We start from the raw sequence: 16,964 nt of genomic DNA, 5'->3' as shown, positions 1-16,964 counted from the left end.
GGCTGAGTCATTTAAAATCAGCTAATGGAAGTTTCTTTATCTGTAATGAATGCCTTTTCCAGTTGTTTTCCTGCATCTAAATCCCAGCTCTACTTCAAGGCCCAGCTCAAATACTGCCTCCCATCGATACAGTGAGCTGGCACGCTCAATTCCCCAATCCCAAGTTGCCCCCTTCGCCAGGGCTCCCTTTCACTTTCCTTCCACAGCCAAGCTTTGGGGCAAAGTAGACTACATTTCCATTTATTCGGCTAACGATGATCAATCTTGAGCACCTGCCACTCCACTGAAACTGTTGCTAAATGAAATGAAAACCTTTTAGCCCTTATGTGCTTGCCCTCTCACTAGCTACGACGCTGCTGAGCCCCCGTCCCTGAAACATGCTGTGCCCTGCTTCTTTCCCACTAAGCTGGCCACGCCCCGCAGCCTCCATGCACACCCCTCGTCCACCGCTTACCCCAAACAGCCCACGAATGCCGAAGCCCCAGGGTCCCTTAGACTCCCAGGTGCTCCAAGTGCAGCATGGCTCTTCCATAACCACCCAGACATAATATACCATGTCACACCACCTCTTTGCCCGGGTGGTTTCTTCTACTCGGGTCATAGTCTGTCTTCCTTCTCTTTCTGACTGCCACTCACCTCTCACCGCCACACCAGCCCAGGAGGCCTGCTCAGAGCTTCGCTAGTGATTCAGAGGTTTGGGGCCTATGATTCTAGCCCCCATCTAGCATGGCCGTTATTCCACTTTGCTGCAACACGGCTTAATCTGTCTCCCCATGAGACCATTCGCTACTAACGGAGGGCACAGACCATGTTTCATGCTTCATCGGCAGCACTTAGCACAGCGTCTGCCACGGAGAAGTCATTTAAGTGCTTGTCAAATGAATGTCTGTGTAAGCTTGGAATCAGCATTTGTGTAGTGTGCACCCCTGAACACCCAGAGACAATGCGCAGTAAGAAAGTTCAAAAGAAACACACCCCTGAATTTCTCAAGCTCGTGTAAAAGGCACATGACTGTGAGAACTACACCAGGAATCAAACATTCTTAGAAAAAGCAGTGGGCAAAAACTACCCTGATTTGGTGGAGTTCTGTGGTAATACAAATAAGATTGCTGTTTGATTGTCAATTTCTCATGTTGAAAACCCAACATTTATTTATATCTGATTTTGTCCTTGAAAAACTGCTGGTAGAAGTTAGGTTCTAGAAAACATTTGTCATTTTTATGGTAGAATTTAAGCAAATAGATACATATAATGAGACATGAGGTGACAAAGATCATTCTGCTGGGGGAAAAAGCAACTTAAGAAAGTACCTGAAGATAAACCTTCTTCACGCCAGGCATATAATCTGCGATCCGGCCAAAGAGCAGCCGTCCGACTCCCGAAGTGATGCCAATGCACATGAGAACCACCTCTTTGTTTTTTCCATCTTGAAATCTTTCATTCACATATTTCATCTGTAGACCACAGAGAAAGCAGCAGCACTAAATGTGGTAGAAAACACTGACAAGTTTTGACACAAAATGCCTTTGTGTCTCCACAATGTTACGGATTCTCACCCCCTTCCAATTCCAAATATTTATAAAATTTCTCCTGTGATAATTGTTCAACAGAACATACAAAGGCAGAGCTAACATGATTTTGCTTGCACAAAAGAAGTAAAGCATTGTTAGGAGAGGTCCTATTTGAAAAAAAGATGACCAACGCACATTTTAGAAGTTGACATTGAGCCATTAGCTAAAGGAAGAGAACATACTTTGAACACACCATACAACCCTGTTCTCTCAAGGTCACCCCAGGACACAATTATCTGTTCTCCTTACAGTTTAAGGCAGTTTCATCTCTTGTAGGAGGATCTGAACCAAACTGACACCCTAAAATAAGCTGGAGTGGAGCTTCTGGGATAAAAGCATAAGTAAGGTTCTCTACCTGTCAATCTCCCTATCTGTGCAGCATCAGAACAGACAGGCAGTTTAACGCAGTGGTTAAGAGAAAAGCTTCTTAGAGAGACTGCTTGGGTTCCATCTCTTAGGCTTGTGACCTTGAGTAATTTCTTAACCTCTAGGTCCTCAGTTACTTTGTCTGTAAAATGGAGATAGCAACAGTACCTCAAGTATTTGAAATATACAACCTATCACTGATACACATATACATCATAAAAAGGTTCCCCCATCAAGTTACTTAACACATCTATCACCTAACATATTTACCTTTTTTTATTTTGGTGAGAACTATAATCAACATGTAATTAGATCCTCAGACCTTATTTATAACTGAAAATTTTAATTTTAGTCTTCTTTTACAGTTTATTTATTTTGAGAGAGTGTGCATGTGAGCAGGGGAGTAGTAGTGAGGGAGGGAGAGAGACAATCCCAAGCAGGCTTCACACTCACTGTGGAGCTCAACACAGGGCCTGGTCTCATGACCAATCAACCGACCATGTGATCATGACCTGAGTTGAAATCAAGAATCAGTTGGTTGGGGCTCCTGGGTGGCTTAGTTGGTTAAGTGTCCAACTTCAGCTCAGAGCCTGGGGCTTGCTGCAGATTCTGTGTCTCCTTTGTTCTCTGCCCCTCTCTCTCAAAAATAAACATTAAAAAACGAATCAGTTGGTTAACTGACTGAGCCACCCAGGCACTCAATTTTAGCCTGTCTTCCTTCAAGGACCTTTTCCCTCTATTTCTAGTGTACTTATCGATTGTAAAACAATCTGGCAATGTTTTAAAAGGCAGTGTGACCAGGAAGGTGTTATACTGGGTGAAAAATACGCAGCAGCTCAGCACCCACTAACATAAGCTTTGCTCCCACAGCCCCGAAGCTTCACCCCTATCTTAGCACTTCCATTTTCTCAATGCTCATCTATCTATCTGTGCTCACAAGGACAAAAAGCATGTCTCTACTCTCACTGTTTTCTCTGAAATGACAGAGATGTTTTAACTAACCCAAACAGTTGTTTCAAACAATCAGACTTGCTGTTCCCTACACCAAACTTTGGCCTAATTTCCAGAAACATGTGAGTTACCCAGCAAGCTGAATGGCCCATTGGTTCCCAAGCAGTCCTAGTAGCCTTTAGGGATGACATCTTCTTAAGAAACTTTCATTTCACATTTTAGGCCCACTTGGATATGCCAACACTATTGTGTCTGTCTTTTCCCTTCTAAATCTGGTAACTCTTCTCCTTAACTTCTGTATTTGCACACTGGTCTGGAATAATTCTAACTAGGACTATAATCTGATCAATCCGTCATTCATTAGTTGCCCACCGCTTACATTTATATTTAGTTTGGTATTAAAAGCCCTTCATAATCTGTCACCAGTCATCTTTGTGCCTTTATTACCTATTGAACCTTGACTCAAAAGCAAAGAACTCAAATATCTATAGGAGTCAGGCAAGTAGCATGAAGGAGTGAAACAGACTTCCCGGAGAGAGGGAACACATACTTAAGCTGCCAAGTCTACCTTGGCATTTTAAAGGGAAGTCAGAAATGTTGGCACCTATCTTAAATTTAAAACAGAGGATCCAACACCATGCAAGCCAACAAAACACGTCTGCAAACTGCATCAGGCTGGCTTTGATCTCAACCCTAATCCCATCTGGCCAGCAGGACAGGTTTATTCAAATAGTGTTGCTTAAACACATTTCATATTTTTTTTACCTTTGACATTTCTGCTGTCTCTTCTCTGACTTTCTGAATCCTATCCGTTCTTTAAGACTCTGCTCAAATCCTACCTTTTCTATAAAGCTTTCTTTCCTTGAGGACCTCAGCCTTATATCCTATTCTTGTTATTGCCTAAAGTTTTCATTGGCCCCTTTAGTATTGAATGTTCCTACCCAGCCTTTCTAGCTTCTAAGGCTACACATTCTCTTGTGCAAACTCTTCCATGTCAAACTAGACCTATCTACCTGCCTGTTCCAAAGACACCTCACCGTGACGTGACCCATGCTGATCTCTCCCCCTACAACCTGCCCTCCCCTCCACTTCAGGAACCACTACTACTTTTGGCCCAACTATCCAAGGGAGAAACCTGCAAACCATCCTGGATTACAGATCCAGGAGTCACCACCAAATTCATATAACTTTACCCCCTCCCCATCTCAGACACACTTCCTTTGGTCTGTGTTCCCCGTGTTTTAGTTTGGGTTCCTATCACTCACTTAGATGACAACAGCCTTCTAGCATGCTTCTGGCTTGAGCCCCCCACTCCCGCATCTCTGTATTGAGACCACTAGATTAAGTTCAAAACTAAAAACACTTCTCTGCCTAAGATCCTTTGATGGTTCCCATAGCCTGCAGGGTAAAGCTCCCGCGCCTGCTTTAACAGATAAGAGCTTGCCTGCCTGCAGCCTCACCTCCAGCTGCCTCCTACCGTGTTAACACGGTGCTGTGCAACATGCTAGCTGCTAGCCACACAGGGGCTACTGACCACTTGAAAAGTAGCTGGTTTAACTTGAGATGTGCTACAAGTATGAAATACAGAAAATTTAGAAGACTTGGTGGGAAAACATGCAAAATATCTCAATAATTTTAAAATTGGTTCCATGTTGAAATATTTTGGCTATATTAGTTAAAATATATTGTGAAACTAATTTCATTTGGGTTTTTTTTAAATGTTTATTTATTTTTGAGAGAGAAAGAAACAGCATGAGCAGGGTAGGGGCAGAGAGAGGCAGAGATACAGAATTTGAAGCAGGCTACAGGCTCTGAGCTGTCATCACAGAACTGACCTGGGGCTTGAACTCACAAGCTGTGAGATCATGACCTGACCCGAAGTTAATGCTAAACCAACTGAGCCACCCAGGTGCCCCTATTTTTATTTCTTTTAAATAATGAAAAGTGGAGGGGTGCCTAGATGGCTCAGTCAGTTGGGTGTCCAACTTCTTTCTGTTTAGGTCATGATCTCACAGTTGATGGGTTCGAAGCCTGCATCGGGCTCTGTGCTGACAGCTCAGAGCCTGGAACCTAATTCGGATTCTGTATCTCCCTTTCTCTCTGCCCCTCTCCCAGCTCACACTCTGTCTTTCTCAAAAATAAATGGACATTATGCTTTTTTTTTTTTTTGAGAGACAGAGACAGTGCGAGCAGGGGAGGGTCAGAGAGAGAGGGATTTACAGAATCTGAAGCAGGCTCCAGGCTCTGAGCTAGCTGTCAACAGAGAACCCAACGCAGGGCTTGAACCCACAGTGAGATCATGACCTGAGCAGAAAGAAGCCAGATGCTCAAACCGACTGAGCCACCCAGGCGCTCTATGAAATAACTTTTTAAATAGGGAAAGAATATTATAAATTACATATGTGGCTTACATTATATTTCTATTGAACAGTGCTGGTCTAACAAATCCACTGATGGCTGCAAAGATAAGACATCTGTTGATAAAGGTGACCTTAAACTGGCTCATTCCTCTAGGTCCTTATCACTCCCAGGAAGTGAAATTAGACAAAGTGAAAAGATGGATTCCAGCTCAATTCTGAAGAAAATGAATAACCTGATTTAAGGCACATAGGATATAATTATGTGTATTCATTAGCTTTATTTAGAATTTGAATCCACACTGAATGTATTAATCTACTTCAGTAAGTACCCAAAGGATCTATTATAACTTTTTAAAAGACATTGTTCAGTATTCAAAAAAAAACAACTAAATTTACCAGTCATTCTCTTGATGAAACTAAGAACACTTGCCTGCAAACTATTTCCCTTTATTAGTGGTTTATTTTTCCCCCTGCTCTACTTTACAGTCCTTAAAAGGAATAATAAGGTGAATTGTTTTGGGTCTTTTGAAAGTGGGTGAGTTTGGTAAGTCCAAATTATGCTTAAGTGGAAACTTAGTTCTTCAAGTAGAAGGGATGTTATTTCATTCAAATATGTTGCTGTTGTTGCTGTTGAAATAAAACAGGAACTTCAGCTTCTAATACGCCTCCTCACCCTCAGCCCAAATCTGCAAGCTAAAAAAGGTTTCTTTGGTCATTAAGTAAGAGAAGCTGGGGCGGGAGGTTGGAGAACAGAGTCTAGGGATGCTGGATCTCTGGGTCTTAAAGCTCCTTCCTTACTGAGGAAGCAGTTTCCAGGAGATCTGAGGTGTTCTACTAGCAGCCTGGGTCTCCCACGATCGCTGCAGGCTATTGGATGAATCTCTGCCCATGTCTCATCCTCTGGAGCCGGGCATGCACTCTATTGTAGCGGAAAGCATGAATATTAGGCAAAAGTCCTACTTCTCAAAAAGGGTTACATGGATAAGGACATGAAAATGTTGGAGAGATGTTTTCCTATTTAACCAAACTCTATAAACAAACACAGAGCCTACAACAGAGGCCACTATCTACATAAGAAATAGCATTATTTTGTAGAGCAGTTGTTTCAAGTAGACTTTACCTGAATGTATTTTCCGGGTAGGAATTAGTCTTTTATTTATGTCCTCAAACTGGTTTACTCCAGGGCTGCACACTGGTCAGGGATTACTAAACCCTGCCGACAACCTGAATGCTGCCTGCTCCTAAAACATTTTTCGTCATTCAAGCAACAACTTTTGCCACCCATAGAAGACATTTGTGGACTGTGTGAAGCCCTATTTATTGTTTCATTATCCAAGAACTCATATCCAAAAATATCTGTTCATTCTACATCATGCATGAAAGAAAGAAAAAAAAATAGTTCACAGTTTCCCCTTCCTCCCAACTATCCCCACTTCAAGTAAACAGTGATTCAATAGTTCATTCATCTATAGATGACACGTTTCTGACCAGCCAGCTAAAGGGAGAGGCTCCTCTCCCCTCAATAGAGCCTGGAGACAGATCCCTTTATGACAGGTTGGGCTAGGAGCCTAAGAAAGTCATCTTGGGGGCGCCTGGGTGGCTCAGGTGGTTAAGCGTCCGGCTTCAGCTCAGGTTGTGATCTCATGGTTTGTGGGCTCAAGCCCCGCGTCGGGCTCTGTGCTGACAGCTCAGAGCCTGGAGTCTGTCTTCAGATTCTGTGTCTCCCTCTCTCTCTGACCCTCCCCTGCTCAAACACTCTCTCTCTCTCTCTCTCTCTCAAAAAAATAAACATTAAAAAAATTCTTTTTTTTTTTTTTTTTTTTAAGAATCCAACTCTTGGTTCCAGCTCAGGTCATGACTTTACAGTTCATGGGTTCAAGACTCACAGTGGACTCTGCACTGACAGCACAGAGCCGCTTGGAATTCTCTCTTTCCCCTCTCTTTCTCTCAAAAACAAACATTAAAAAAAAAGAAAAAGAAAAAAAGTCATCTTGTTGTGTTGGCTTCTCCCCTCTCTACCTCCTCCTCTGCAGAGGAGTGGCAGTCCCACATACAGGGAGACATCACAGTGTTTTTCCATGGAGAACACAGGCCGAGCCCTCTGGCTTTTAGTCAACCATGAAGGAAATGAAATGGGTGGCCACAGAATAAAAACAGCTCCAATAAAACTGATGTAAGTGCAGTAGAAACTCAAGCTTCTCCTTGACAAATAGTTGCATGAGAGAATACCCAATAGAAGGGAACCCTAAATCACCTTGCTTACAGAAACCCTTAACACCCACTGGTGGCACATACCAGCAAAGCAACGAGGTTGCTGGTTAAAAAAAAGTCCAATAATAATCTACAGTATTTTATAAACTTATGTTAGCCACGGCCATGCTGCTCTCCAGCGGCAACTGCCCTTGCCTCCAGCTTTTTAAGGGGATGGGTGGATTTAGCTTATGGTCTTTTATGTAACATGTATATAATTTATTACATAAAGAGTATCATAAAACTTTTGTACATAGAGGCTAAACTATATATCTTTGGGAAATAATTAAACAAGAGGAACTACAGGATATTTAAAGATATGGACTTGAAGTAACAGCAGCTGACTCAAGTACAGAGTGCTTTAAAAAAAAAAGGCAGTAATTTCGGGAGGCCAGGAAGGCAAGACCAAAACGGCTTCACCAGAGCATTGCAGGCTCAGCACTGGTAGAACTTCAACTACCTTTGCAGAACTGAGTGGGAAAAAATCAACAACAGTTATCACCCACGGCTGCTGAAGTTACTGTGCCCTTTGAGAGATAAACAGACTCCAGTAATGCAGTTGGCCCTGTCCTTGCTGTGAGGATTCTGACTCCCTGACCCCCGGCCCTTCCTCTTCAGACACACGCCGTCAAGCTGGACCCCAGGTAAACATTAGCACCCATTTTGTTGCTGGAAGAATAAACTCTTCCGGCCAGGTCAGGGGACCTGTAACTTTTACATTTACATGCTATATCCGAAAATGGGGTAATAAACGCCGCACAGCATTTTCAGTGGTTTTGTAAGAAAGAATGATTTCAGCAGCTCCCTGCTTTCCAGCAGCGGTGTGGAGTTCAGAGCACTCTGACTCACTTGCTATTCACTCCAAAATTAGCAGCTTCAGCCGGTGGCCTCTGACTTACCTGCAGGTTAGAGTATTTCCAAAGCATCCGTTCAACTTTTGAAAAGCTACTCCATCACTCTAAAAGACCACTCTGCTTAAAACACACTTTTTCAAAGACAAACTCGAAGAAAAGAGCCTGGCCCCTTTAACAATTAGATGTACATTTGAAAGGGAGTAGAAAGCCTGCTAGAGTAGTTAATGGATAATCTTAGAATTTGTCACAAATCAAAACTGTACACTACCCTTTGACTTCAAGGTAAAATGAACAGAACTCTGAATGGAATGAGGGCTTGGTCTGGGTTTTTTCCCCCGTCTTTTTAAAACAACTGTTTTCTGTTTTTGCTAATAAGGGAGGGGGGGGTATGTAATTTAACACAAGCAGGGCATTCACTTAGAAAACTTTTTCACAAAGTTTTATATACCAGCAAGGCCAGTGAGGTGATCAAATGTGGCAGAAAACTAAACTCCCAGATTTGAATACCTAAAAATTGAGTCCTTTACACCATATTATATTGAAATAGGAATTTATGGCTATTAAGATAGATATTCCTTGGGACGCCTGGGTGGCTCAGTTGGTTAAGCATCTGACTTCAGTTCAGGTCATGATCTCACAGTTCCTGACTTCAACCCAGCGGCGTCAGGCTCTGTGCTGACAGCTCAGAGGTGGGAGCCTGCTTCGAATTCTGTGTCTCCCTCTCTCTCTCTGCCTTTCCCCTGCTCGCTCTCTGTCTCTCTCTCAAAATAAATAAACATTTACAAAGTTAAAAAAAATATTTTTAAAGATAGATATTCCTGGATTAGGTCAGCTTCAAATGTCATTTTAGCTTGTTAAATCTGATCAACTGTGCTTTCAAAATAAAACAACTCTAAGATGTGCTTGAAATGAAAACATAAAATTCTCTGCCTACTAACACTTTTAAGCACATCTTCAGGCAGCTCAGTGTCTACCTGCTAATAAGGTGTTTCCGTCGTGACTAAAACCGTGGAGCAGGCAAGTACCCTGCCTCCTCAGCAGCTGACCAGGTAGAGAGCAGACCTTTGGCCTCACAGGCCTAGAGGAGTTCAGGGAGCTGGCTCTGCTTCATTTCTTAAATAGCCAGTCTCTCCACTCCACAGAACTGGGCTCCCACATTGTCCGTAATAACACATGCCACTGTCAATACACGTAAGAGTTGGGACTGAGAAAAAAAAAAAAAAAAAAAAAAAGGAAGGGTTTTCAGAGTAAAGATTACATAAGGCCACTAAGGGACAGAAAAAGAAAAGTTCAGAAGGATGAATGATGGCTGATGGCTCAAAAAACCTTGGTCTAATTTTGAAAACATCTAAGATGTCTTAAAGAATTTATTTTTCCCTGTTTCTTTTTTTTTTTTTAATGATTTCCCTTGAGGCACCTAGGTGGCTCAGTTGGTTGAGCGTCCTCCGGCTCTTGATTTTGGCTCAGGGTGTGACCCCACAGTTCATTAAGTTCAAGCCCCTGCATAGGGCTCACTGCTGTCAGCTCAGAGCCTGGAGCTTGCTTTGAATTGTCTCCTCTCTCTCTGCTCCTCCCCCACTTGGGCACGTGCTCTCTCTCACGCTCAAAAATAAACATTTTTTTTTCAAAAATTTCTGTTAGGAGCACCTGTATGGCTCAGTCAGATGAGTGTCTGACTTTGGCTCAGGTCACGATCTCACAGTTCATGAGTACAAGCCCAACGTTGGGCTCTGTGCTGACAGCTCGGAGCCTGAAGCCTGCTTCAGATTCTGTGTCTCCCTCTCTCTCTGTCCCTCCTCCACTCACACTCTGTGTGTTTCTCTCAAAAATAAACATAAAAAATTTTAAACAGTTGAATGCTTAACCGAATCACCCAGGCATCCCTTGACATAGCATTATTTAAATCAGATCTAGATTTGGCAAAATGTTCTAGAGGAATTATCAATCAAAACCAATTTAGATTTAGATGTCAGTTCAAATAATCCTGCATTTTAGAAGATGGACTTCAACTTAAAATATAAAATAGGGACACCTGGGTGGCTCAGTCAGTTAAGCATCGGACTTTGACTCAGGTCACCATCTTGCAGTTCATGGGTTCAAGCCACGCATTGGGCTCCATGCTAACAGCTCGGACCCTGGAGCCTGCTTCAGATTCTGTGCCTCCCTCCTCTCTGTCCCTCTCCCACTCACTCTCTGTGTCTCTCTCAAAAATAAATAAGCTTTAAAAACTGTTTTTAAAAAATCAGGATTTTGGGGTAACTTGAAATTTAGTGACCCTAACAATATCTATGCCAGATATTTCACAAATTACCAAAAATTGTTCTAGTTCTTCCTGAACAATGAAAGATGTTTAATCCATTGATTTTAAGTTTTATTCATTATTCGTAAATCTGAATTTGATTCTGAACAGTTTCCTTCTTGGAGTCCCATTCTTGGCAAAGATTCAACACTCTCTCAGACCCTTAGTTCCTGGCTGGTTTGGATGAACACCAGGCACTGTGAACTTAGACAGTATCTGTCTTTCAAGGACTTAGACCACCACCTCCCTCCCCTCTGGTAAGATGGTTCCAGAGGGCTTAGCCGCTGTCCACAGCCTGCGTGCGTAACTAATACTTGAAAGAGCACTCTGAAAATCCACTATGGCCACAAAAGCTCTGCAGATGTGGATCCTGTTTGTGATGAATGCTCTTTTGGGGGGCACCATGTTTCCATGTTTGCGTTTGTTTAGAAAAGGGGAGATGCCCCCTCTCCTCCAGTCTTGTTAAGGCATACAGTGAGGAGTCTTTTCTATCAATTCTCAGAGGTATTTAATTGCTAACCCTCTCCCTAGTATCACAGCAAATTAAAAAAAAAAAAGTATCTGAATAATGATTAAGAATTGTTAGGAGTGAGCCTACATCAGTTTTCCTCCCACTGTTGTCATTTCCATATACGTATTTCTGAGATTGTCTACCCCAATTTTTTAAATTCTCTCTTAAGAAATAAGCCTATTTCAGAGTTTTGAGGGTAGAGGTAAAGGCTGTCTGATTAACAGTATTTTAAACATGTTCAGCTCTGTCTTGTGATTTTCAAGTGTTTAGGAAGAAGAACAGCACACCCCTCTAAAAGGATAGATAAGAAAATGGAGGCCCTGAGTGGTCTGGATCAAGGATGCCGGCAGAGCAGTGAGAAAACTTGTGTGGCCGAGCGTTGGAAGGCCAAGGCATAGCAAGGGGAAAACAAAATCTTTGGAGCTGAATTAGGAGCACTACTCCTCACTGATTTTAAGATCTTGGGCATCAGTTTCCGGATCTGAAACAATTACTGCACATTGGTTCACATTTGGCCAGCACCACCCCTCAGCGGTGTTCTAGAAACCTGTGGAGAGCATTTTTATTTTTCTGATATGGCTGTGCCAGGTATTACCTTTTTTAAATGTTTTATTTTAATAAAATTTATATCACTTAATGTTTACCATTTTAACCTTTTTTTCCCCATTTCTTTTTATTTAAATTCAAGTTAGTTAACACACAACGTAGGATTGGCTTTAGGAGTAGAACCTAGTGATTCACCACTTACATAGAACACTCACTGCTCATCCCAGCACTTAGCTTATTTCACATAGTGTAACATGCTCTGGTTCTATCCACATTGCTGCCAATGGCAAGGTTTTATTCCTTTTGATCACTGACTAATTGTCATAATTTGGCTATTGTTGATAGCACTGCTATAAACATTGGGGTGCATGTGCCCCTTTGAATCAGCATTTTGGTATCTTTCAGATACATATACCTACTAGTGCAATTGCTGGGTCATAGGGTCATAACTTTTTTTTTATTTTTGAGGATCTCACATACTGTTCTCCAGAGTGGTTGTACCACTTTTCATTCCCACCAACAGTGCATCCCTTTCTCTGCATCCTCACCAATATCGGTTGTTGCCTGAGCTGTTCATTTTAGACACTGTGACAGGTGTGAAGTGGTATCTCTTTGTGGTTTTGATCTGTTTTTCCCTGATGATGAGTGATACTGAGCATCTTTTCAAGTGTCTGTTAGCCACCTGGATCCCTTCTTTGGAAAAGTGTCTGTTCATGTCTTCTGCTCATTTCTTCACTGGATTATTTGTTTTTTGGGTGTTGAGTTTGATAAGTTCTTTATAGACTTTGGATACTAGCCCTTTATCTGAAATGTCATTTGCAAATATCTTCTCCCATTCTGTTGGTTGCCTTTTAGTTTTGCTGATTGTTTCCTCTACTGTGCAGAAGCTTTTTATCTTGATGAGGTCCCAGTAGTTCAGTTTTGCTTTTGTTTCCCTTGTTTCTGGAAACGTGTTGAGCAAGAAGCTGCTGCGGCTGAGCTCAGGGAGGTTGCTGCCTGTCTTCTCCTGTAGGATTTTGATGGTTTTCGGTCTTACATTTAGGTCTTTCATCCATTTTGAGTTTATTTTTGTGTATGGTGTAAGAAAGTGGTCCAGGTTCATTTTTCTGCATGTCACTGTCCAGTTTTCCCAATAACATTTTCTGAAGAGACTATCTTTTTTTTTTTCATTGGATATTCTTTCCTGCTTTGTCAAAGATTAGGTGACCATACATTCATGGGTTCTCTATTTTGTTCCATTGATCTATGTGTCTGCTTTTGTGCCAGTACCATACTGTCTTGATGATTACAACTTTGTAATTCAGCTTGAAGTCTGGAATTCTGATATCTCCAGCTTTGGTTTTCTTTTTCAGGATTCCTTTGGTTATTCACGGTCTTTTCTGGTTCCATACAAATTTTAGGATTGCTTATTGTAGCTCTGTGAAGAATGCCAGTGTTACTTTGGTAAGGATTGGTCTGAATGTGTAAATTGCTTTGGGTAGTATCAACATTTTAACAATATTTGTTCTTCCAATCCATGAGCATGGGATGTTTCTCCATTTCTTTGTGTCTTCTTCAATTTCTTTTTTAAATTTTTAAAAATTTTTAAAAAATGTTTTTATTTATTTCTGAGAGAGAGACAGACAGAATATGAGTGGGGGAGGGGCAAAGAGAGAGAGGGGGAGACACAGAATCTGAAGCAGGCTTCAGGCTCTGAGCTGTTACCACAGACCCTGACGTGGGGCTTGAACTCACAATTCGTGAAATCATGACATGAGCTGAAGTCAGATGCTTAACTGACTGAGCCACTCAGGCAATCCCTCTTCAATTTCTTTCACAAACTTTCTATAGTTTTAAGTGTACAGATATTTTACCTCTTTTGGTTAGGTTTATTCATATCTATGGTTTTGGGTGCAGTTGTAAATGGGACTGATTCCTTGATTTCTCTTTCTGCTGCTTCATTATTGGTATACAGAAATGCAACCAATCTCTGTACATTGACTTTATATCCTGCAACTTTTCTGAATTCATAGATCAGTTCTAGGAGTTTTTTGATGGAGTCTTTTGGATTTTCTATATAAAGTATCATATCATCTGCAAAGAGTGAAAGTTTGACCTCTTCCTTGCCAATTTGTATGCCTTTTATTTATTTTTGTTGTCTGATTGCTAAGGCTAGGATTTCCAGCACTGTGTTGAATAATAGTACCATTTTAACCATTCTTTATGTGTATAGGTCAGTGGCATTAAATACATTCACCCTCTTCTGCAGCCATCACCGCCATCCATTTCCAGAACTTCCTCATTTTTCCAGACTGAAACACTTACCTATCAAACACTAATTCCCCATTTTGCCAAACCGCTGGCAACTACCATTCTACTTTGTTTCTATGAATGTGACTACTCTAGGTGGAATCATACAGTGTTTGACCTTCTATGGCTTAGTTCACTTAGCATAAGGTCTTCAAGTTTCATCCATGTCGTAGCATGTAACCCAAGCATTAACAGTAGAGGCTGCTTGTAGGCAACCAGCTTGAAGCAATGGAAGCTTGAGTAAGACAAAAAGACCCACAGCGACCACCAAACTGCATGCAAACTGGCTCATGAAGCAACCAACCTTGAAATAGCCATCGGCCCTAACTGACCAATTATACCAGGCACAGTTCCTAAGATTACCAACAAAGGGAAAATTTCTTAAGTCTCCATACTTCCTCATTCCGCCCTGGAACTGTGGTCCTTCACCACCACCTCATCACAGTCTCTACCTTTGCTGTCCTGCCTGTGCTCCTTTATGGGGTATTCAATAAACTTCCACCTTTTTTGTTCTGCCTTGGATAAATTCTCTCACTGCCTGTGCCACCGACCCCCAACAACTGGGATGCCCCACATTTGGTGCCCCCCCATCTGATGGGAGCACCGCACATTAACTTTTAAAATACGTATGATTTTTAAAAATTACTTTTATTTCTCCTTTATGTTAAGGAATATGGTATTATTGTTTTAAATTATGTGTACGGGTAGTTTTTATTAATCTATTTTATTTCAGAAGAGAAAAGGAGGTCCTGGGTCTGACACATTGCTCTAGATAGGTGACAGGTTGCTGTGAAGGGAAATGTGGTACCACGCTTAGAAAGCACCTCACAAGGAAGAGGCGGGACCGGGACAGAGTAATCCTGATCCCAGGATTGAGAGTGTCCTGCAAGCTGAAGACCACGAGCAAAGAGACATGTGGCAGGAACTGTGAAAAATCCCTGAGGCAGCTCCTGAGTAAGAAACATAAAGGGAAAAACCATGTGTTCACATAGTAAAGACACAATTAGGGACAGGAACACTTGATTTGTGTTGAGGCTATTAAAATGCCTCATAAATTCAATAATCAATATATGGTGATATTTTAAACTCCACAGATGTACGTGGGGGTCAAGAGTGGCATGGCCATCTGTCAGCCTGCTTGTTGGGCTGTGGTCACCCTCAGCCATCCCAATCTTCCGAGAGCAGCTAGGAGAAAGTACAAGACATCGGAGGTGATGTCCTGCCTCAACATGGTTAACTATGTCTACTTAGCACCCATTTCCAGATCTTCAAATTACTCCGCATTGAAACTAGATAAGGGGACTTTTCTATCATGTAAACCACATACGGTCACTGTATGTATGTGATTAGAGAAAATCTCTAAGCCAGCTAATGCCTTTCCATGGAGGATGGAGATAAAACTGTTCTTATCTTCAAGGTTTATATACTGAAGACCAAAAAAAAAAAAAAAAAAAAAACATAAAGTGCTATTAGAATAAAAAGTAAACACAAGTAATTAACAGAATTCATACTTTAGCAGTTCAACCAATCTACAAGCTCAGGGTGGAAATGGTCAAATATTTTGAGTGCCAAGCAAAGGCTAGGTGCCGGGGATGGAGCAGTGAAGAGGGCATTCTGTCCCTACCCTTATAAAGTATCCAGTCTACTTTCCCATTTATTCTTTACCATTTTCTGAGGTATCAGGACAATTCCCATACGAAACTCCCCAATGTATTTTGTAGAAAAACCCAGTTTTCACCAGCCTTCCCCATACTTACACTGAATATATTATATAGGATAAGGGCTTGACAAAAATATACTATTGCTGGTTTTAATTAAAGTTAAAATTAGGGGAAAAAATAAAATTATAATACAGTTAAAACTAGGTATTTTAAAATGTGGATTTCTTTCTCCCCCCCTACAATTTCAAACATACATGACATCTTACAGTCTTACTAAAAGCAGCAGCTCAGCTTTAGTTTACTTCTTTGTAAATGATCAGTATTTATGTCCTGTCCTGTCAAGTTCCCATGTTAGCATATTTGAGTTTGAAAGAGAGAGAGAGGAAAAAAAACCAAACAAACCTAAAAAGCAGATAGACAAACCAAACCCAACTAGCTTGTTTTGTTGAGACTGTTCTGTAGTTCTTTGACTGCCACCATTAATGAAGTAGAAGTGGCCCGAAGTAAAGATCCTTATTCATCTTAAGTAGGAGAATACTGCTGAATACTGCCTAAGGCACAAAACTGATAAATGGGTAAATTTTCACTAACCTGAGTGGTCAAATTGCAGCAGATGTTGAGATCTGCAGGGAAATAAGTGCAAGGTTAGAAGGGCAAGGAGAGCATAGACAGCATTGGAAAAAATCTGAAAGAAGTGGGGATAAAGCGAAGGAGAGATGTCTACTCATTAACGTAATAACCATCAGGACTGAGGAAGAGTAGTATATTTTTAGAAGATACACATAGTGAGTAAAGTATCTGAAGAAAAAGCAACGGGTCTTAGGTAAGGTTTTGAGATTTCCAACATGCAGTTTTTAATATAATACACCAGATAAAAAGTTGGATTAAAAAAATTGTCATTGGCTGGCCTTAATGATAGAAACTAGAGAGTTTCTATGCCCCAGGCTTCCCAAAGGCAATAGGAAGCAATCTTCACATATCTAATTCTGCCCCTCATCCACAGAAGGCACTTACTGTCACCTCCTCAAAGTTGTCTCTGACTTCCCAAACTGAAGTGATCTTCCACCACCACCTTCCATCTTTTTATTTTCCTCAAAGAAAACATCACTATTAGAAAAGTATCTTGTTGATTTATGTGTTTATCTATCAAGCTCTGTGAGGGCAGAGATTACATCTGTTCTTACCCCTGCATCCACACATCTAGAATGGTAATGAGCCCAGCAGGTGCCCAGTGAATATTTGCCAAACGAATGAATGCTTGAACCTGTTCAACTGAGCCATAATTAGAGGAAGAAATATGCAAGAA

At 41.4% G+C, this 16,964-nt stretch overlaps 1 protein-coding gene across 1 annotated transcript in view; it reads right to left on the bottom strand.

The window, feature by feature from the left end:
* The window catches only part of SLC16A10 (solute carrier family 16 member 10), a gene marked incomplete at its 5' end in the record, with an annotated part of 110,990 nt that overhangs the window by 9,314 nt on the left and 84,712 nt on the right, over positions 1 to 16,964 (bottom strand). The window contains one exon of the mRNA XM_029943210.1: positions 1,311 to 1,454. Coding sequence (XP_029799070.1) covers positions 1,311 to 1,454 — 144 coding nt within the window. The remainder of the gene's footprint in view (positions 1 to 1,310; positions 1,455 to 16,964) is intronic.

This window comes from Suricata suricatta, chromosome 7 (assembly GCF_006229205.1).
Source record: "Suricata suricatta isolate VVHF042 chromosome 7, meerkat_22Aug2017_6uvM2_HiC, whole genome shotgun sequence".
NCBI classification, from domain to species: domain Eukaryota; kingdom Metazoa; phylum Chordata; class Mammalia; order Carnivora; family Herpestidae; genus Suricata; species Suricata suricatta.
Note: the sequence above shows the minus strand (reverse complement) of the source record. Positions and strands in the feature narration are given on the sequence as shown.